Here is a 24,723-nt window from a genome sequence, read left to right as displayed (position 1 = left end):
TCACTGAATAAGACACATACATCGAACACTGCAACAGACACATCTTTGTGTTACAGGCTTTGGAGGAATCAGATCCAGGTCTTCATCATCTGGTGTCAGATCTAAATTATAACCATCCTTGATTAGTTGTTCAGTAATTTCCTTGGCAGTTGAGTTTGAAATTGGGTGATAATCTACATCATCATCATCACTAAAAATAAAGAGATACAATTTTGAATGAGGGAAATTAATATTGGGGAGAGCAGGGCATGTTGAAACATTTGAGGTAAAGCTCTAGACCAGTATTTCTTAATTTGTTTTATATTTGGAATCCTTTTGACTGTCGACTTTTTTCGTGGAACCCCTGGTTTTTCATCAAGCTTGCATACTACTCGTACATTCTCGAGTGGTTTATTCTCGATAAAAGACTTGTTTTGTTTTAAAAAAATGTTTTTCAACAAAAAAAAAATCATATTAACAGCAAATTTCTCTAAACATCTAGAATTCATTTTAAACAAAATTTTAAAGTTTTAATTTTAATGATATGTGTGGTACCTATTTTATTATGACAGATAAATATTAGGCTCTGAGGATGAAACTTTCATTCTCAGATCAGGTTCAGCATCGAGTCTGTGGTGATATTCAGTTTCTGTGTACAAATAAGTTGAGATCATAAATTTTGTTGCAAATAGTAAAAGCCCTAACAAGGAATTTTGTGACAGTTGAGAACATCAATGTTTAAAACTTCATCGGAATTTCACTGAAGAGAATCATTTTAAATTTCTAGCACACGTAAGGATCGAGTGCTATTTCAATAAAAGAGTCGTATTCTGGAGATGACATAATTGACGGGCATGCATAGACTTGACACTGATTGGCTTTTTCATCCACTGTTGAGAATTCCTTAGCCATTTATTTGGAAAAGACTCATTAAAAACTTTACTCAAAGCATATTTTTTACATGACTAATTTGAACGTTTTGAAAAAAAGAGAAGATACAAGTTTCGTGGAACCCTTGAAGGGTCTCCATGGAACGCTGGGGTTCCACAGAACACAACTTAAGAAACGCTGCTCTAGACTAAGAATTCTGAACAGTAGCCACTGGCTATCGGAGTCACGAGAAATGGTTGTCACTTTTGACAGCCATTTTTTTAAAAAAAATATATACAGCGCAAAAATTAGAGGAACTGCTTCGAATCACATTGCCAAAGTGGAGTCAACTGATGCACTGAACTTCTCAGAATTGGAAGTGTGTTGTCATAGCATGATATATAATACAGTTTTTAGCAAATGAAGAAACACATAGTTGTCACTTTTGGCAACAAAGACTTGATTTTTTGGTAGCCATTTTCAATTAAATGGTAGCCTGTTGGCGACTGGCGACCACTAATCTAAAGCTTTACTTTGAAGTAGTAGTAGTTTTTTTAACAAAGGTAGAAAACTCAGATAATATATATCTGGTGTGTTTTAAGTACAGCTATTACTCATGATGTTTTTAGTAGTCAAGGTCCTTTTGCAGAGATAGATATTTATAATTTGATACAAAGGAATTAAATGTTTCATATTTCTCAAAATATTGGTTTACTTTAGAAGTATGACATTGACCTGTCTGAAATTATGTAGTCATATTTCTTGAAAACCGGGTTTTTTTTCTTTTTTCATAGAAGACATTTTTATGTTAGGCCCAGAATAAAATGCACTATAGTATGGGGCAGGTTAATACACTTTAGAAAGGGTGTGTTGAAACTGTGTCCATTATATTCCTACCCTTATTTCTTCTTGCTTCAGATTGTATATTGAAAGAATATTAGTTATTGGAGCTCGTTGGTAAAAATCATATTGAAAAAATAAATCACTGATATAAATCAAAAGCTAAGTTTTTAAATTAAAGAAAATTTCATGAAATAAAACTGCATTTGAAGTAAAAGTAAAGTAATGTTGGATTTGAATTTTTTTCAACAAATAATAGATGCATCACTCAAAAATCAGATGATTATTGAGGAATATTCCTCTTTTCCTTGTATTCCAACTTGTTCCATGCACTGTTCCAACATGCCCTGCCATGGGGCACATTGAAGCAGTTTGTTGACTGTTATATCAACGTTCCTTATTTTCTTAAATATTTGATTTTAAGTTTTAGCTAACATTTGTGTAACTAAAATATAAGCCTAAGTGGATCAATCTGTATCTTTAATAAATTAAGTTACAGACCAAAGAGTAAAAGATGTTCCAACATGCTCCCCTTTCTTTTAGTTACATTTTAGCTAACAGGGTCCTTTTTAATTTTTTGTAGATTGATTAGGTTGTTCCGAAAACACATGAAAAAGTTCAACAAGGTGTGCTGTTGAAATTTTTCATATGAATCACAAATGAGTCTGGGGAAGGACATTCATCTTATATAATTAAAAACTGAGCGTATGTCCGAGTTACTTCTCCCGAACGACAGTGAACTGACCATCGAACCAGGTATCGATGGATTCGTAATCTTAACTGTCTTTATGTTTGGCTATTTAACAAATCCTTAGATAATAATCAGCAGATACATCAATTAAAAACTATCAATTATGACACTTAGATTTTTACATAACATCCCTATTTTTCGAAGGCTTTCCTCCACTCAAATTATTATTCAGTGCTTCATCTCAACTTTCCGCAACAATGCTTTTATTAAAATTTGTAGCTCGAAGAAAATAATTGAAAAGAAAGATATTTTGCAATTTTTTATCCCGAATATGAACAAATAAAAGTATGAGTTTTGTTTTGAGGCTTTTCCTGTAATCAGGGGATTTAAAATGTTTTCCTTTTTGGTTATTTTTTCCGCAATCTGCCGCGAAATTTTACTGTTTTTTGTTCAAGCCTGATTGTTGAACACGTGTCACTTGAGATAACTTATATTTTCGAGGTGTACCATGCAAAGCTGGGCAAAGCAGCTAGTAATAGTTTAATTTGTCTTTAAAAAAAAAAAAGTTAAAAAAAAAAAAAACAATCTACGTAAGAAGATAACCACTTAACTTTACATTTTGGCAGATGAATGAAAAGAAAAAAAAATTTAATATTTTCCAGGAAAATGTCTGAATAAATTTTTCAAGAAAATCATAACTGACAGAGATCATGATATTGATGAATGAACCAGCTACCTTCATGCTTGATAATTTTTCAGGAGGCAAAAAACTCAGGAGGCAACCTGTGGTCGATAAACAGCTAGTAAAAGTCCACCTATATCACTTTTATAGTTGTAGTTAAATTTATTAAAGAAAACTTTTGTATTCATCTCCTTTCGACTAATATAATTATTGCAATAATAATATTTCTATCGTATGTGGTTCAGTTAGGATTCAGAAGCGTACCAAGTGGTCCTCGGTAGGGAAAAGATTGAGAACCACTTGTCTAAATCATCAATATAACTTAAAATTGGTTTTCTAGAATAGAATTCAAAATCCAAAACTTTGTTCTTGTTTCTTTTGAAAATTTTCTTTTAAATTCCAGAAGTTTTGTGTCCTTTATAGTTCAAGTAATTTTACACTTTTGGTTCCCCCCCCCCCCCCCACACTCTCTTGTATCTTCAAAACTATAGTTTGGTGCAGTATAGCCTATTTAGGCTCTTGCGCCATTAAAACCAATAGAACCAACCAACCAACTAGAATAGAATAGAATATTGACGTATCAGGTTGACAGTGTTCCTACATATGAAAGAAAAAAAACTATTGCAAAATTCATTCTTTGGAAGACGAGTTTTTATGTCTAACTTGTGATTTCAATGTCAAAATTGCTTTTGAAGTGTAAACAAAACATCAAAAACCTTAAGTTGCACTACTATCGTAAACCGTAACTCAGACTAGTTACACTATTGAGTAAAAATATATAGTTTGAAACTGGACATAAATAAAATACATATGCTGAATTTCAATTACCTGTCACTCTCCCAAGACACCAAAGGATGAGAATCAGTTTTATTAACAATTGGAGTTTGACTCTTTGGCACTCTTAACCTAAGCATGAAAAACAAGAACATGGGAAAACATAAATGTCTATAAAATCAGTTAACAATACAAATTTGCAAATTAAAATTTAAATCAAATTTTTCTGACGGAAAATATTTATTTCATCCTAACAGAGTAGGTTTAGTAGTACCTTTAATAAAATTATTTAGATTTGTCGCTGCAATAATTTTTAATCCTGGTAAAGTGATTTCATTGCAATGTATATGGTGTGATGGGGTGCAAGAAGTACCAACATTAAATTTCTTGTGCACTCCACAAAGTTTAACAAATTAAAGAAGGAAAATGCCCAATGATTTTATTTTATTATTATTTTTACATACATACTAGCAGAGCCTACAGACGTTGCCCTGTTCAAACTTTGTAAATTGAAAATATAAAATATTCCAATAAACCATAAATTGTTTGAACCTTTTTGCTGAAAAAAATATGCAAAAAAATCTTTTTAAAATACCTGGCACTTCTAAGAATCATAGGTTAATTATATTTAAAAACACTTATACAAAATGATATCAAAGTTTTCTGATTTTTACAGTGAAATAAACATTAAGATTTTAAATTGTTTAGAAATTATGTATTATTTTTGATACAATTATGACCATTGAAAGATAAGCTAACAAAAGAGCTAAAATAGTATTTGAAATTTAGACAGTTGAAATGAAAAAAATTTTAATGCTGTAAAATTCACTAATAGACAATTAAATATGCATATCCATGAACATTTTATGCATAAAGGTATATATACCTGCTACGAGGGATTAATTTCTTGGGCAAACCATCTATACTTTGCTCTCTTTGTCTTAGTTTTCTGGTTTGTAGAATTTGTTTTTCTGTAAAAATAAAACAAGTATGTACTTGTCCATACGAGCAGGATGAATTTAAAGAAAATGCATTGCACATGAAAATGATAGTGTAGAAAAGTAAATATACTTTTTACAAAATAAGGCACAGTTCATAGTGAAAAAACTTTCAGGTCACACAGAATATCGTAAATAGAATGCATTATTTTTGAAGACTAATGAACATAAGTCAGTTAGCTCCTAAATTTTTTAAAGTCAAAATACCTCAGAGGAATTAAGATCCCCCCCCCTCACCTCTTTCCTCCTTTCTCTGTGTAGAAGTATGACTAATCAGTGGCATATCCAAGGGGTGGGTCTCTCGATCGATCTGGTCCCTCCTCAAAATAAATAAGAAAATTCAAAAAAAAAAAATCCTCTTTTCACATATTTTTTTAATTCATTATGAACAACAAAAATTATTTAGTTTTGAATAAAATGGTACTTTTGTTATAAATATGTGATTTCATTTTAAAAAATAACAAATTAAACTATTTTCTTATGGAAATTTTGCAATGTTTTTGAGTTATAGTGCATTTTTGGGCTTATGATGAAAAGATATTATAGAATAAAGTTTACCTGTTATAATGGCGTGGTTGAAATAGTATATTTTCTTTTGTTAAAGTTTAAAAGAAAGTTTTTTTTTTTAAATCCTTGAATTTGACAGGATTTCAAATTTTATGTGTCAAAAAATTGCGGTAAATCTGCACCTCAGAGCCAGACTGGCGTAAGTCCCAAATTTGCTATTTTCTGTTTATTAGTAATGTAGATTCTTATTCCGCATCCATCCATGTGAACGCAATTTCAAAAAAAAACTATAATTACAATTATTTTCCAGTGCTAAAAGATCTTTTATCCCATCTTTTGCATACGCCAGACCAAAGTTTTTTTTTTTTTTTTTCCTCTAAAGGGTGCCATTATGTGACTTACGGTGTGCTGGCTTTGAGGTACAGAAATTTCGTATGTATTTTTAAATAAAAACCCCGAGACAGAGGCGGATCTAGAGGGGGGCCATGAAGAACATGGCCCCTCCCAAAGCCTTGCGATTGTAGGAAATTTCTTAAGAAAAAAAAAAGAAAAAAAATTATGAGAAGATAACAAAATTTAACACATGTGTTTTACTGAAAAAGAAGAGGATAGGCCTTAATTGGGAGATAAATTATAACCCCATCCTCAAAACAAAACTTTTATTTAGAAAATTTTTCTCCATCTTTTACATAATTTCTTGATTCCAACTACAGACACTTGGACGATCTCTAAATGCAGCTGTTCTCAAAGTATACCTATTGTTCACAAGACCAAAAAGAGCCTAAATTTTTGTTTTTATGGCTTTAATTTCGAAACTAGGGGGAGAACCCCCTTTTCCTATGCCCTTTCACAAATGCCTTGATGCGTAGCAAAAAAAAAATTGCATTTTAAGTCTTTTATTTAGAAAAAATGTCAATGGAAACTAGCTTATCCAGCCCTTATCACTTACCTTGCTTAAAAGCAACTTAAATGAAATTTTTTGGGACTTCAATTACAAATGATTTTTTATAGGACCCCCTCCCTCCCTAGTTTATATCGTGATGATAGCTTTAAAAGGAGGTTTTTGGAGAAGCTCAGGAATCTTCCATCCCTTTCTAAAATATGTATAAATATAGTTAAAAATCGAATTTTTAGAGCCTCAAAGGCAAAATATTTCCAGGAACAAAGGATTCTAAGCACCTTCGCACTTCCTTTGATGTAAGCAAACATTACCTAAAGGTGCATTTTTAGGTTGGACAGCTGAAGAGCTGGAAGAGCACCCTTCCTCTTCTAACTTCTCAATGTATAACCTTTCTCCGTACATCATCAAAAATAGACAAAATGCGTTTTTAGTTTCCCAATTTTCAAAAATTACTCGGAAATTTAAATTTTGAAACATTTTTGAGGGAGATTCCTAAATCCACTCCATCACCTAATGTCTCGATACCCCGAAAATTGAGTTTTTAAAACTTTATCTTAATAAAATTTCTGGGGAGTTCGGAGTTTGTTCAAAAATTTTGGATGGCCCCTCCCAAAACAATCGGTTGGATCCGCTACTGCCCCGAGATGTCTGATTATTTGTGCATTAGATATTCAACTATATTTTTAAAAAACCATGTTGTTAGTCTGACCCCAATCACAAAGCCAATAGAAATTCTTACATCAGACAGTGGGCAGGTCAGAGTGAGGTCAATAAGCAATCTTCTTGATTGCTCAAAAAAAATATATTAAAAAATAATAATAGGTAATAATAATAATAATGATAAGTAAATTAATTTTTAAAAAAACTAAACTTAAAGCAAAAATACATTAATGACCAATATTTAAATTGTTTTACACTAGTATTAATTACTGAAGAACGACCTCACACCAAATTGTGATACAGTTGGAAAAGTGAAGCAGCACACCCCAAATTGCCAGCCTAACTGGCATATGACAACAACAACAGCAACAACTAAAGAACTTTAATTCAATTTAGTCTTTCTTAAGATATCTTAACTTTTTTGTGTACATATTCTAGATTTGTCGTAATATGCCAATATATGTATGCATCACTACTATTGTCCGTTTTTTATAAGAAGGCACTTTGCCACGCCTCCTCGAACGAAGAGTTCCATTTTGCGCGGCAGTGTTGGGCATTAATCAACTAAATCCTCTATCGACTAAAGTAATCTGACTCCCATTTAGTTCAGACTAATATTTTAAAAATTTAATTCAATTGCAGACGAAGATTAACGTTAGTTTAAACTAACTCGTTAGTTGACTAAAAAAACTAATTTAGTTCAGATTGATTTAGTTCAGATTAAATTAATCAGATTGAATTTAGTCAAACTAATTTAATCAGATTGATTTAGTCAACTAAAGTAATCAGATTAAATTTCGTCAGATTAAAATTTATACTAAATCTAATCAGATTGAAAAATATCTACACTGTAAAAACTACAGATTGCGTTTGGATTCTTTAAGGGGTTCCTTTCTCTTCTCCCCCCCCCAATGAATATTAAGTAGCTCCTAATGTGTTACGGGGAGGACATTGGGGGTTGGGGGGCTGCCCCCCTTACCGATTTAAGACCTTAAAAAATCAATAATATTTAAAAACATCCTCTTTGGAGGGACACATTTTGCGACATGACCCACACTACCCCCCCCCCCCATTTGGTACACAATACTGCTTTTGGTCTTCCTTATCTTTATCTTCTTTATCTTTACTAATAATAAAGCTGAAAGTCTCTCTGTCGGGAGGATGTCTGTAGGATGTCTGGATCTCTGTGACGCGCATAGCGCCTAGACCGTTCGGCCCGATTTTCATGAAATTTGGCACAAAGTTAGTTTGTAGCATGGGGGTGGGCACCTCGAAGCGATTTTTCGAAAATTCAGTTTTATGAATTTTCTATTAAAATTTTAAGGCTTTTTTCACATAATCTTTACTAATAATAAAGCTGAAATTCTCTCTGTCCGGAGGATGTCTGGATGTCTGTAGGATGTTTGGATGTCTGGATCTCTGTGACGCGCATAGCGCCTAGACCGTTCGGCCGATTTTCATGAAATTTGGCACAAAGTTTGTTGCATAGTGGTGTGCACCTCGAAGCGATTTTTCGAAAATTCGATTTTGTTCTTTTTCTATTCCAATTTTAAGCCCATTTTTCACAGAAATTTAATAAAATGGGAAAGAATTTGTTCTGAAAATTTTCTTTCTTTATCTTTCTTTTCTTTACTTCTTTATCTTTCTCCTTTTCTTTTCTTTTTAAATAACAAACCTGAAAGTCTCTCTGTATGGATGTTTGGATCTCTGTGACGCGCATAGCGCCTAGACCGTTCAGCCGATTTTCATGAAATTTGACACACAATTAGTTTGAAGCATGGGGGGTGTGCACCTCGAAGCGATTTTTCGAAAATTCCATTTTATTAATTTTCTATTAAAATTTTAAGCCCTTTTTCACAATCTTTAATAATAATAAAGCTGAAATTCTCTCTGTCCGGAGGATGTCTTGATGTCTGGATCTTTGTGACGCGCATAGCGCCTAGACCGTTCGGCCTATTTTCATGAAATTTGGCACACAGTTAGTTTGTTGCATAGTGGTGTGCACCTTGAAGCGCTTTTTCGAAAATTCGATTTTGTTCCTTTTCTATTCCAATTTTAAGCCCATTTTTCACAGAAATTTAATAAAATGGGAAAGAATTTGTTTTGAAAATTATCTTTCTTTATCTTTCTTTTCTTTACTTCTTTATCTTTCTCCTTCTCCTTTCTTTTTAAATAACAAACCTGAAAGTCTCTCTGTATGGATGTTTGGATCTCTGTGACGCGCATAGCGCCTAGACCGTTCAGCCGATTTTCATGAAATTTGACACACAATTAGTTTGAAGCATGGGGGTGTGCACCTCGAAGCGATTTTTCAAAAATTCAATTTTATTATTTTTTTATTAAAATCTTAAGCCCTTTTTCACATAATCTTTACTAATAATAAAGCTGAAAGTCTCTCTGTCTGGAGGATGTCTGGATGTCTGAATCTCTGTGACGCGCATAGCGCTTAGACTGTTCGGACGATTTTCATGAAATTTGGCAAAGTTAGTTTGTATCATGGGGGTGTGCACCTCAAAGCGATTTTTTGAAAATTTGATGTGGTTATTTCTCTATTCCGATTTTAGGAACAAAATTATCATAAGATGGACGAGATTACCAGAACGTGGAACCATAACATGGGCATAAGCCAATTGGCGATAAAATTCACCATACATTATTTGTAAATATACAGGCGGACTAAAAGACCTTTTAATTTTCTATTACGGGCAAAGCCGTGCGGGTACCACTAGTACTGGAATAAAGGCTTGATTTTTTTCATATCCAGATAGCCGATGCCTATTCCCTATTGCAGTTACTTATATGAGGGGATGCCCCCTCTCAAAAAGAAATTCACTCCACTCAAATTATGGGGGGTGGTTAAAAACGCGAAAATTTTCCAAAAACAAACCTTAAAATTTTGAAATCTGCGCCACCCCGCCCCACTAATCCCCCTCCCTGTAGGCCACACCACTTCTGATCTTATTCGAATAAAATGCTTGAATTTTTTTATCCAGATGGCCGATGCTTGTTCTGTTTCAAAGTAACTTACTTAAGGGGATACCCCCCCCCCCTTAGATTGAACTCCCCTCAAATTACGGGGGAAGGGGGCTCCCCCCAAAAAAACATAAGTAGAATTTTTTTTCAAAAACAAGTGCCAAAAATTTTAAGTTTCAACCAACCTCTCCACTGACCCCCCCCCCCCCCCCCCCGTAGACCACACTGCTTCTGGTTTTATTGGAATAAAATGTTTGATTTTTTTAAAATCCAGATGGCTGATGCATGGTCTGTTTCTGAGTAACTTACGTAAGGGGATACCCCTCCTTAAATAAGAAAGTCCCTCATATTCTGGGGGGCTCCCCCACCTTCAAAAAACCTATTAAAACACGAAAATTTTTCAAAAACAAACCTTACAAATTTGAAGTCGGCGCCACGGACCCCGTTAGTCTGGATCACCGGATAATCCGGCTCGATCGATTTGACCGATTTCCCTTTACATTTCAAGAGCGATCGTCAAAATTCCATAATAATTATTTATTTAACCCTCTCACGGGCAAGACCGTGTTATGTCGTTGATTGAGTTCTCTTTTCTTCGCAATGCAACTTTTGAATCAATTTGTTTTACTCGATAGGGAAAAAATTGAACTGTCACAGGAGAAGATTACAGACTTTGTAATAACAAAGTAGACATGTTTACTGTTTATTTGTAATTCTGTGTTTCCTTTTAAGGTGATTTTCAGTGAGTATGTTTCATTTTGTTTTGTTTTTTTCATTCTCCGGATTTTCGATATTCCGAATTGGGTCGGATTCCAATTAATTCAAATTATCGAGGTTCTACTGTAATGCCCCCCCCCCCAAAAAAAAAACAAATTCAAAAAGATTATTACATTTTCTCATGGTTTCGATATTTTTTTGTATTTTTCAAGCAAACGTTCAAAATTTTCCCCGAGGTGTGGGAGGGGGGAGCGGGTCCTGACCTTCATGACCCCTCTTTGTATCTGCAATTGACATACACTTGGACATAAAAATATACATATGTACACCAATATACTCGGGATAACAAATTACACTTATATACTCGTATATTCACGTATTTACTTGTGTTTGCACGTACTTTGATGTACATACACGTGGCAAATACAAAATTAGTGTGTAAACGTATATACTCGGATTAACACGTTTACATACGTGTATACACGCACATACTCGTATATACACGTACTTACTCGTATATACACGCATTAACTCGTGTATGCATCATAAATATGTATTTTAACTTACAAATACAAATGTACGTCTGTACACGAGTATACTCGGGTTAAACAAGTATCTACACGCATATTCTCGTCTGTACACGTACATACTCGAAAATACAAGTATTTTTTCTTATATGCACGCATGAATATATATATACACGTTTAAAAGCTAATTTACCTCTGTACACGAGTACACTTGGGGTAACACGTATCTATATGCATATTCTCGTGTGTACAAGTACACACTCGTATATACACGTATTTACTCGTGTAAAAATGCATAAATATGCATATACGCGTAGAAATACAAATGTACCATTGTACACGAATATACTCAGATTAAACACGTATCTTTACGCCTTTTCTCGTGAGGAATCGCACTTACTCGATTGTACACGTATTTTCTCGTATATGCATGTATATAAACGTTTAAATACAAATTTACCTTTGTACGCGAGTTTAGTCGGGTTAACATGTATCCATACACAAATTCTAGTATGTACAAGAACATACTCGTATATACAAGTATTTACTCGTGTTTGCACACATAAATAAGTATACAGGATGTATCAGTACAGCGTTTACATACTTTCAGGGCAGATACAGTGCACCTAGACGCGATAGTGACGACACAAAGCGTAAGACGGGGCACGATTAAGAGGAGAAAACATGTTTATTATTTTTAATGCAGCAAAAATACTGGTAAGATTTGTCTGGTGCATACAACAGATGTTGCTACGTATACCGAAGCATCAGATGACGGTGCATGCGCACACATGGTTTTTGTTCCACCAGGAAGTCCGGGACCCGCCCGGTATTTTTTTCTAAATTTCGATATTACGGGCGGGGTCGTAATTTCGAACACCTTCTTTGATGATGATTGTTGGCCCCTTAATTTTATTTTTCCTTAGTTTTTTGCTGTACTCAAGATTCTGAACACGTTCTCCTCTCTTATTCGTGTTTTGTCTTTTTGGTGATTGGTGTTGTCACTACCGCGCCAGGAAAGTGTTTCCGACCATGCATTGCTATGTGTTTCCCCCCGTCTAGGTGTACTCTATCTGCCCTGAAAGTCTGTAAACGCTGTACTGATAAACATTGTGTACACTTAGAAGTTTGAATATAAATCCGTGCACTAATAGACTCGGGAAATACGTATTTATACGTAAAATTTCGTGTTTACACTTACGAACTCGTGTATACACGTATTTACTTCTGTTTGCACGTAGAGATACAAAATTCCTGTAGACACGAATATACTCAGGTTAACACGTACAGCTCCGTATATACACGTACACACTCGTATATACACGTACTTACTCGTATATACATGTACTTACTCGTATATACACGTACTAACTTGTGTATGCACGCATAAATATGTATTTTAACCAAAAACACAAATGTACCTCTCTACTCGAGTATACTCGGGTTAAACACGTATCTATACGCATATTCTTGTGTGTGCACGTACATACTCGTATATACTTGTATTTTCTCATGTATGCACGCATAAAAATGTATATGCAATCTTAAATACAAATGTACCTCTACACACGAGTATACTCGGTGTAACATTTATCTATACGCATATTCTCGTGTAAATACAACGATCTCTACACACGAGTATACTCCGTGTAACATTTATCTATACGCATATACTCGTGTGAATACGTGCATACTCGTATTCTCTTATATGCACTCATAAATATGTATATGCAAAGCAAATTTCTCTGTACACGAGTATATTCGGGTTAACAAGTATCTATAGACATATTCTCTCGTGTGTTCACGTACATACTCGTTTTTACACGCATTTATATATGTATAAATGCACAAATACGCATATACACATAGAAATACAAAGGTACCATTGTACACGAGTATACTCGGGCTAAAAAAAAGAACCTAGAAATCTATTCTCGCTTAAACACGAACTTACTCGAATATACACGTATTTTCTCGTATATGCATGCATAAATATGTATACATACGTTTAAATACAAATTTACCTCTGTTCACGGGTATACTCGGATTAACACGTATCCATACGTATATTCCTTTGTGTACACGTATATACTCGTGTATACATGTATACACGTATATACTCGTGTATGCACAGATAAATTTGTACATACACTTAGAAATTAAACATATCTCCGTGCACGAATATACTCGGGTATGTATATACGATACAAATATGTATCGTATATACACATATTTACTTGTGTTCACACGTACTTGTAGGTATATGCACGTAGAAATACAAAATTCCTGTATACACGAATATTGTCGAGTCAACACGTATATACACGTATATGCACAAAAATACTCGTATATACACGTATTTACTCGTATATACACGTATAACTCGTGTATGCATACGTAAATATGTATTTTAACGTACAAGTACAAATGTACCTCTGTACACGAGTATACTCGGGTTAAACACGTATCTATACGCATATTCTCGTGCGCACATGAACATACTCGTATATACTTGTCTTTTCTCGTATATGCACGCATAAAAGTGCATGTACTAGATCAAATACGAATTCACCTCTGTGCACGAGTATACTCGGGTTAACACGTATCTATATGCATATTCTCGTGTGTACTCGAACATACTTGTATATACACGTACTTTCTCGTATATGCACGCTTAAATATGTATATAAACGTAGAAATACAAATGTACCTCTTTACACGAGTATACTCGGGGTAACACATATCTATACGCATATTCCCATGTGTACACGTATATACACGTATCTTCGCTTGTGTGCACGCATAAATGTGTATATACACAATTAAAAGCAAATTTACCTCTGTACACGAGTATACTCGGGGTAACACGTATCTATACGCATAAGGGTGTGTACACGTACATACTCGTATATACACGTATTTACTCGTTTATAAACGCATAAATATGCACATACACGTAGAAATACAAATGTGCCATGTTACACGAGTATACTCGGGTTAAACACGTATCTATAAGACTATTATCATGTGTGCACGTACTTACTCGTATATGCATGTATTTTCTTGTATATGCATGCATCGATATGTAAATACACGTTTAAATAGAAATTTACCTCTGTACACGAGTATACTCGGGGTAACACGTATGTATAAGTATATTCTCGTGTGTACATGAACATACTTGTATATACACGTACCTTCTCGTATATGCACGCTTAAATATGTATATAAACGTAGAAATACAAATGTACCTCTTTACACAAGTATACTCGGAGTAACACGTATCTATACGCATATTCTCATGTGTACACGTATATACACGTATCTTAGCTTGTGTGTACGCATAAATATGTATATACACAATTAAAAGCAAATTTACCTCTGTACACGAGTATACTCGGAGTAACACGTATCTATACGCATAATCGTGTGTACACGTACATATTCGTATATACACGTATTTACTCGCTTATAAACGCATAAATATGCACATACACGTAGAAATACAAATGTGCCATCTTACACGAGTATACTCGGGTTAAACACGTATCTATAAGCCTACTGTCGTGTGTGCGCGTACTTACTCGTATATACACGTATTTTCTCGTATATACCTGCATAAATATGTATATTCACATTTAAATAGAAATGTACATCTTTACACGAGTATATTCGGGGTAACACATATCTATAAGCATATACTCATGTGTGCACGAACATACTTGTATATACACGTACTTTCTCGTATACGCACGCTGGAATATGACGTAGAAATACAAATGTACCTTTTTACACGAGTATACTCGGGGTAACACCTATCTAGACGCATATTCTCATGTGTACACGCACATACTCTTATATACACGTACATTCTCGTATATACACGTATTTACTGGTGTATGCACACATAAATATGTATATTTACTTAAAATTTCAAATATACCTCCGTACACGAACATACGCGGGATAACACGTTTATATACGTATATACCCGCACGTAGTCGTATGTACACGCATTAACTCGTGTATGCTTGCATAAATATATATAACCCGTAGAAATACAAATGTGCCTCTGTTCATATGATATTTATATTTTACGAATTTAATCTGAATTAAAAAAGTAATCAAATCAATTTGATTACTTTTAATCTGATTACTTTTAGTCTGACTAAATTCAATCTGATTAATTTAATCTGAACTAAATCAATCTGAACTAAATTAGTTTTTTTGAGCAACTAACGAGTTAGTTTAAACTAACGTTAATCTTCGTCTGCAATTGAATTAAATTTTTAAAATATTAGTCTGAACTAAATGGGAGTCAGATTACTTTAGTCAACTAATCAATCAATTACAAATTTAGTTGATTTTTTTAGTTGATGCCCAACACTGTTGCGCGGGGTTGATCTGTATGCAATCCACGCGCTTCTAAAAATGACAGCCTTCCCTTGGGCGTGCATTTTAATGTGCAAAAAAGTCTTAGTGTTAAACAACATCACTTGCTTCACTTGTCTGTTGTCATTTTAGTTATTCTTACATTTTAAAAACTGCTGCTTTCACAACAAAATACTATGATCCGAATATACCTTCTGCCGAAAACAGCGAAATAGAATCATCGGATACCACGTGACGAGGGAGGAGTCAAGTAACTTCTCGTAGAAAACAGACAATATATATAAAAGTGGAGAAAATCGACAAAAAAAAATCATCAAATTTAAACTTCATTTTTTTAAATAAAAAGTCAAAATGATACAAAGGATCTGAGCATACCTAACCGTTTCTGTAATACTGATGAAGGCATGAGTTTTGTTGCAACTTTGACATTATCTCTGTTGCTGGCAATTTTTACAACATGAGACTCAACCTAAAATGAATTAATGTCTTTTTAAAATTTGAGTTGTAAAAATGAAACAAAAATAGTACAAACAATGTAGTAACAAGGATGGATCCAGAAATGTTTCAAGGAGGGGGTGATTATATATTTGACTTACCTCTTACTAAGTATCTGGTTCTACATGCTTGGGGGTGGGGTGGGGAGAGCTGCCACAGCATTTTCTTTAAAACAACAATAACATAGAGATTGTTGAGCTAAGGAGGTCTTCGAATCTCTTCCGTAAAAAGAGGTATTCTAAAATTTCGTTTCAGAACTTCAATTTCGTAGTAATTCGAGGGGAATTTTTTAAAAGCCCATTCCTTAACATCATCGAAATTTGTCTAAAATTGTGCTTTCTGGAACTTCAGTTTCAAAAAATTACTGGAGGAATGTTACTGAACCCATAACTTCCCCTAAAACTACCCAAGATATCAAAAACCACGCCTTTAACTTAATTTCTGCAAAATGTCCGGGGAGAGACCTACAGACTCCTTTTTGAAAATTAAATTCCGAGAGGTTTTCATTAAGGGGATTTAAATCCTATTCCTTTCCTTTACGTCATCAAAGATGGCCTACACTTGCATTTTAGGACCTTAATTTGGAAAAACTGCCGGTGCAAGGTCCTTCAAGGGAGGGGCATCGCCTCTTCCTTGTATCCATCTTTGTTTAGCAACAGCATGAACTACTATGGACATAAATTAACATTGCATTTATCAGCTTAGTTTTAAAAAAGTGAATTCATCTGGTTCTCTGCTTTTTCCAAATGGTTTTCTCTGGTAGATGACAGAGTGGTTAAGTGATTAGACATTGGTCTCTTAAGCCCAAATTGGCAGGTTAAAAACTGGCTCCAATCAGTGAATATTTAAGATGCAGAAAGTCAACAGGGTCTATGGTGCGTGATTAATAAGCAGTATATAAACAATCTCTCAAATGCTCATTTGGCTTCAAGTACTCTTGGCAAAATTAAGCTCCTAGTAAAGTTTCTCACTTCAAAATCAAATTATTTAGGTTTTATTGATCAATTTAATAATTTATACTATGCTATTCTTTTTGTCCTGTTCTACTTGAAATACCCACTATTTTTCTAATTCCAATTGAGGCAGTGAGAAGCAAAAGGATGTAAGTGACAAAATTAAAAATTTCGAGATAACCCATGCAAACGATAGGTGAACTTCTCCTCTGTCTTGCGGCAAGAGATAGTACTAGTAGCCCTGGTAGGTACTGCTGTACAGCATGATATAGAAAAAAAATTCAATGAAAGCCTACCTAGGAAGTTATCTTTAAATGTGTTTTACTAAAACTTGAAAATGTCCACTTACATCCCTGGGTCATTCCACGTCAAATCAACCCAAAAAATGAGATTTTGACACCCATAGTCTCAGATTTTGATGAAACTTGGCATAGTTGTTTCTATTATGGATGTAAGAAAGAATGTAATTTTTTTTTGCTGTATCTCGAACGGTTTAGATTTTATGGAGTGTCAAAGTTTTCTGAATTTTACGATTTTTCTCGATGGCGTGCGTGAAAACTAATTCGCATTTATGCAGAAAATAAATTATAACTTCCCTGTTTACCAACCAATATTGTTGAAAAAATTTTTTAATGAACCTGATTATCCAAGGATTACAGAAAAAATACAATTTCATCAATAATTATCAATAAAAAAATATAAAAAATTCCTAAAGTACAATTTATTAAGTTTTTTTGAGAAAGTTGGGAGCTATACTTAAAATGAGATATCTCCAAATGGGTAGTAAATAATCCCTCCATTTTTTTTAAATTTCTGATCTAAAAGATGTATTTTATCACATAAAAAAATAATTTAGGTGGTTTTTACACTCCTTCATTTCAACAAGGGGCACAAAACATTTTTTAAGATAGCTGCATGAAGAAAAAAAACATTAACACCAGCTTTGCTCTCAAAGGGTAAAAATCTGACTACTATTATGCAATTTTGTCTGGAGCATACCTTTATATTGAATATACAACTTATAAATGGTAAAAATTACATTTAAAAATTTTGATTACAAAATTAAATGCTGTAATGAAAATCGCAATCTTCAAAAACTTACCTCAAGGAACATGCATAATATTATACTCTTTTAATTGCAGATAGGGGAACTTGTATTTTCAAAAATTGAGTTGATTGTTTTCATAAAGTTTTGAGAAAATTGGTAAGTTCTTCCAGTTGTTGTTTTGGGGGGCTCCACAACTGCAAGGACATGAGTAATAGGGACTGCACAAATATCCTCCCTATTTGGCCAGAAAAATGATGGCGAAGGTGCATGAGGATGCATAAAATTTACAGTAACATCTTTTTCTTCTTCATTCACCTCATTCACCATGCCAAAATACCACAAATTGTCATATATACTTGCGATGAAGCACCCAGAATACAACTGTTCTATTTTCACAATTGAAGTTTGCTGTTTGTTGTAGAGATTGAAAGTGAGAGCTGGTTTTTCATCACTACTAATTCTTCTTGCTTCAATGTTTCCCAAATTATCCAATGGTCGAAAATTGTGGAACATTCTTGTTCCGGGAAGAGTTTCTACTGATTTAAATCGACTTTCTAAAGTCTGGCGAGTTAAATCGACTTCCTGTTTAGAAATTAATTGGAAGTGAATATTTTTGAAGCTAGTTTTGCAAAACTCAAAAAGATCATTTGTGGTTAATACTTCTTTGCCTAGCTCTTGTTGATAACTGTGTTTTCTGGCTCCACATTTGACAGTACCCCCTATTCCGTCACATTCCGTTTTTCCATGACTAGTTGCGTGGAATGACCACTGAGCTTTTAGTTGAAAGTCATTCTCGTGCATGCACAAATTTATAAAATTTAACTTGTTTTTGTACTGCCCAGCACATCCATCACTGAAGTAGTGAACAATCCTGATTTGAGGGTGTTTCTCTTTAATGAATGCTATTACTATTTCCTGAATCTTATGCACCATAGCTACATCATGTTTTAGGTCATCAGATATTATGCAAAGTGATGAAATATTTTTTTCATTACTTGGACCTTTGCAATGGATGATAACAGGATGAATAGTACATGACTGTGAGGTCCAATGGTAACCTTGAGCTTCATCTTGTATTGTAAAACCATAATTTTCGCTAAAATCCATTGATATTACAGCAATGTATGATGAAACAGTTTCTTTTAAATTTTTGAAAAATGAAGTTTGCGATTTGGCTATGAATGCATGTGGAATCAATTTGTTCAATTTTTCAACCAATATATCAATGAATTCTGTCACTGAGCTTGAACATCTTATCATTTCAGTACGATCTGTAGTAACCCACTGGCTGTACTCAACAAGTTCTTCATTTTCATAATTTTCGAATTTAGACTCTAAAAACTGGATTAGGTTGGTTTTTGATGGGCAGTCATCACAATGTCGCAGCATGCATTCTCTTTTTGTGTCCTGGCAAACAATGAAGGACATAAGTTTTTTATAATCTTCTACCACTCCCGCCCCCTTAATTAGCAAAATTACATTTTGGTGAATTGTGCATACACACACTAAGTGTGTGCCACTAGCACCAGCCAAAACACACCACTTTGGTCTTAATGAACAGAACTTGGACAAACCTATCTTCATATTTGGGTATTCTATTTTAAATTTTAAATACAGTTCCCTGAGGTTACACAAAATTAAGCGTTTTCTTTCGTAAACGTTTTTTCGAACACTCACAACATCCTTCATTCCAGGCAGAATTCTAGAATGTTCGCTACTTTGATAAAACTGTTCTACTAATTGAATAGTTTCAGAACTTAACATTTTCCCCTGTCTTGGCTCCGGTTCTGTTAAAAAACCTTTATCTTTAAACAGTTTTTGTGCTTTGCGAACTGTGTAATCAGAAGCATTGAAAGTCTGTATTATTTTCCTTTTTGGCCACATCAATGCAGCTGGAATTGTCAACATTTGAATTTGTTTTTTTTTTTTTTTGGAGCATTGCTTAAGTCTTTCTTAATAATGGAAATAAGTTGATCTAGATCTTTGGATTTTTGAATAATATCTTTTTCTGGGACATCTTTTTCTTCTGGCAAATTAACTTCAAGAATATTTTGAATTTTTTCTTTTACAGTTTCATGCACTCTCTGTAGCTCTTCTTTGCCATAAGATGGTTTGCTGTGTTCTCCAAGTGCATGTAATTTCACTGGGGAGCATCCAATATCATGCAAAGAAGAATTCAGTTCCTCGATTTGTCTTTTTTTTTGTAATTTTTTTAACTCATTAAGATTCAATCCATCATCTTCTTCTTCTGAGGAATTTCTGCTTTCACTGGTTTTTTCAATATCGTCAGAAAATTCATTCAATTGAGAAAACTTGTTCCTACAATTCGCACAAAGCTTCTGTCCTGGTTTCACTTGAAATCCTTTTGCTGAAATAGTCCTACTTAGTTCTAAAGTTACAATGCGAAGTCCTTTCTGAATTGAAGATTTGTGTCTTTCAAAAGGATCACAACAACACTTTTGTAAAAATTCATACTTTTGCAAATACACACATTGATGATGAAGACAAATAGTTTTTAACTCATTGCTTGCACCTGTTCTTAATTTCAATAAAGTTAACTCAGATTCAGAGAGGTTTTTAGTACTCTTTGTGTCTTTTTTCTTGACAAAACTCAACAAATGACAATCACTATGCGTAACTTCTCCAACGCTACATGTCTAAATTTTTAGTTTACAGCCATGCAAAATCAAAATTTTACTAGCAATTTTTTTTTTAAACGACAATATTAGAACAAAAACTATTCATTACTAATTACAACTAAACAGGGGTCTGGCCAGAGGATATTTGGGTCCGTTAACGGACCCTTCACAAAAATCCGATCAACCAAAACGGACCTTTCACAAAATCCCGATCAAACAAAACGGAACCTTCACAAAATTCTGATAAACAAGATCGGATCTTTCACAAATTGTGTATTGAAAGAGCAAATCTGAAAGCCGATAATTTTTGGAACCTTTTTTTAAGTCAAATTAGAGGGATCAGCTTATACATAATCGGCTAATTTTGGAGAAAAAAAAAAAAAAAAATCGGCACTCTTGCGATGCTCCTGCAAGCGATAAATAATTGCTACTGCCAAATAAATATAATGGTTTTTTTTTATCACAGCTAATTAGCAGCGGTGTTGTTGTAAACTTTTCTGAAAAGGCATTGGTTAGCACTTTTCTCCCCGCTCATGATTTAATAAACAATAATATATATCTGCGAAACGAACTTAGAACTGCAAAGGGATTGTAAGGGTGGGGAAAAAATATGATCGCTTCAGATAGGGTTACCAACTTCAAAATTCTGACCACTTAGCGTCTGGCGTTGAACCTTTAATGACTAGATTAGAAAATATTCTCATCATTTTACCAGCTTGTCAATATTTGCGTTTTTACGGTGCGATGTTTTAATTGTTATTTTGGGAGAAAATTATATGGGTTTTGATTTTTCGATGCTAACAAGGATGATTAACTTTAAATACCGTTTTTTTTTCTTTAGATGGCTACATTTTGAAAAATGCAATCTTTCAACATCCGATATGAGAATCATATTTTGTTCTTTTTTCAAGCTAACTTCGCTTTATTGGAATGCAAATAAAAGAAAAGTCTCTTTCTTTCTGTTAGAACTCTCATTTCAAGTTTTTAAAGCAAAATTCCATTTTCTGTAACGAGTCAAAAATTAAAATGCTGAATAGATGGTTTAATTTTTTTTTTCCTACTGTGTCTACAGATATTAATGAAATGTTTATCATAGGACTTTAAAATGCAATTTTAAAATAATTTTATCAAAAATATTTCTTTTACAAGCCGTTTTTATACTTTTGATGCTTTCACTTTAAGAATTGCGATCTCTTTGCATCCGCTATGGGAATCCGATTTTTCGAATTTTTGATGATTATTACGCTTTGTTAAGAGGTAAACAATCAAAATATCTTTTTATTTTTGTTAAAATCACGGAATTTACAAGTTTTAAACGAAATTCTGTGCTTTTTAAGAGTGTCTTGGGTCAAAAAGTTAAATGCTGAACCCTATTCTGAATTTTATTTTATTTATTTTTTTTGTTACAATTATTTTAAATACTGTACAGAAATATTTCTAGTATAATTTAACATAATGTGAAATGGTAGATAAATATTGATACTTGAGAGAGCGTTGCCCCCCCCCCCCCCCCCCCCCCGCCAAATATCAGAAAAACACTCCAGAATGATTTTCTCGACATAGAAGAAGAAAACATTCAACTTTAAGTTTAATTGATGCAGTTTGTGCCATCTCTAAATTCTAAAATTTCGTTATAACAATTTTTTTTTTTTGGCGAAATTATTTGATTTTTCACAAAATTAATTCATTTTTTCACAAAATTATTTGATTTTTCACAAAAAACGGACCTTGTGAAAAATCCTGGACAGACCCCTGCTAAAAATACTGTAATTGGAAATAAGAATCAGTTAAAGTATTAAACTCAATCATATGTGTTACTCAAGCAACAGCTTTTGAATGACTGACTGGTTAAGGTTTGTAGTTCTGTTTCTATGATGATTTCATGTGTGGGAAACCCTAAGTGCAACTGCACAATCTCCAATCATATAATATGTGGTATGAACTTGTATATTTTACACAAGTCAAGGCCATATGTTCTGTTTCAAAAAGACCTAACTTTTTCAGACAAGTTTCATGTATGAGCTCTCAAGGGAGGGGAGGGGCTCAATGAGCCTCTCAAGAGAGAGGCTCATTGGGCCTCTCAAGGGGTTTGTGCAGCTACTTTGTTTATTTTCATTCATCACTTGGAAGTGTAGGAGGAAGGGAGGGGGAGCTCTTATTTATTACTTGATGAATAAAGATGAATGACAGTGGATTATCCTGGTTGATCACTTTTTTTTTTCTTTCTTTCTGTTTTTTTTTTTTTTTTTTTTTTTTTGGCTTAACATTTTGGTTTTGAAGTTCCCAGAGAAGTTAGTTGAAACAATTTCTATCTTTAAAGATTAAAAAAATGATGAAGGAAGGGAAAAATTACAAAGGTGATTTTTAAATGTGATAAAATGAATTTTTAAGATCATAAATAGAAGAAAAAAAGGGGGGGGGATATTGTCAGCTCAATTTTTGAAAGTATTAGTTCACTTATCTGCAGTTAAAAGATTTTTTAACATTATGTATGTTCCTTGAGGTAAGTTAATGATTTTCATTGCAATAAACATGTTCATCGGATGTTCATCATTGCACCTAATTTTTGTAATCACAAATTTTAAATGTAATTTTTACCATTTATGTGTTGTATATTCAATCTAATTTTTCATCCAGACAAAATTGCATAATAGTAGTCAGATTTTTACCCTTTGAGAGCAAGGCTGGTGTTAATGTTTTTTTTCTTCATGCAGCTATCTTAAAAAATGTTTTCTGCCCCTTGTTGAAATGAAGGAGTGTAAAAACCACCTAAATTATTTTTTTATGTGATAAAATACATCTTTTAGATCAGAAATAAAAAAAATGGAGGGATTATTTACTACCGATTTGGAGATATCTCATTTTAAGTATAGCTCAAAACTTTCTCAAAAAAACTTAATAAATTGTACTTTAGGAATTTTTTATATTTTTTTATTAATAATTATTGATGATATTGTATTTTTTCTGTAATCCTTGCATAATCAGGTTTATTAAAAAAAAATCAACAATATTCGTTGGTAAATAGGGAAGTTATAATTTATTTTCTGCATAAATGCAAATTAGTTTTCACGCGCGCCATCGGCAAAAATCGTAAAATTCAGAAAACTTTGACATTCCATAAAATCTAAACCGTTTGAGATATAGCAAAAAAATTTTGCATTCTCTCATAACTTTATAAAAGGAACAATTGTGCCAAATTTCACCAAAATCTGAGACTATGGGTGTCATGACTGGGTTGAAGTGACATGGATTGACCACCCTTTGCTTCTCACTGTCTCAATTGTTAAAACTTATTTAAGAAGATCTTTGTAGCTTGTTGTTGCAGATAAATATCTGTTATTATAATAAATTACTATCAACGCTAATCAGTAATACATAAATGAAAAATGCACTTACTGCTGAGGAATCATTCAGAAGGCTTGAACATTCAGAATTGGTGTTCTGCCCAACATTTTCAACAGCTTTTTCTTCATTTTCTTCGTGGTCAGTTTTGTCTGAAGTATCTGTACACGTGGCAGAAGCTTTTCCAGCACCAATTAAAGTTGTTTTGGAATCACTATCAATGCCACTGTCTTCCATATTTATTATTTTACATTGATAAGAAAAATTACCTATAATAAATAATAATACATTTCATACAGTGATTCAATGTTTAAAAAATAAACAGTTCACATTACAACAATAAACATATATTTTGCGAGAACTGACTTTAAAGAATTTCTAGGACTCTTCAGGCAAAAAATCAATGATATAGTATATGAATGACATGAACTCCAAATTAAACTAAGTTTGATACTATTATTTTATTTATCTATAGGAATTACACTTTTGAAAAAACATAAAACATGAAATTTAAATCATATTTAATACCTATAAATCAACATTTTAAAATTAAAAACATAATAAAATCCACATAGCTACTTTACTGTTAATAAAGCATACCTATAATTTTTTGGCAGTACGATTTTTATTAGTTTTGCAGGGGAAAAACCTGTTAGTGCTTCAGTTCTTCAAGTTTTAGAACACCAATCACTTCATGTCCAAGAAAAAATTCCAAAGTCTTTCCAGATGTTTTTA

General features: G+C 33.3%; 1 protein-coding gene across 1 annotated transcript; it reads right to left on the bottom strand.

Moving 5' to 3' along the window:
• Nucleotides 1-24,225, bottom strand: LOC129225031 (protein FAM219A-like). The gene is made up of 5 exons (XM_054859577.1): nucleotides 24,043-24,225; nucleotides 15,887-15,980; nucleotides 4,723-4,807; nucleotides 3,891-3,968; nucleotides 1-190 (listed from the first exon to the last, which is right to left on the bottom strand). The coding sequence occupies exons 1-5, from the start codon at nucleotides 24,223-24,225 to the stop codon at nucleotides 1-3; spliced, it is 630 nt and encodes a 209-aa protein (XP_054715552.1).
• Nucleotides 24,226-24,723: the final 498 nt, after the last annotated feature.

This window comes from Uloborus diversus, chromosome 6 (assembly GCF_026930045.1).
Source record: "Uloborus diversus isolate 005 chromosome 6, Udiv.v.3.1, whole genome shotgun sequence".
NCBI classification, from domain to species: Eukaryota; Metazoa; Arthropoda; class Arachnida; order Araneae; family Uloboridae; genus Uloborus; species Uloborus diversus.
This window is presented reverse-complemented; position numbering and strand designations above follow the sequence as displayed.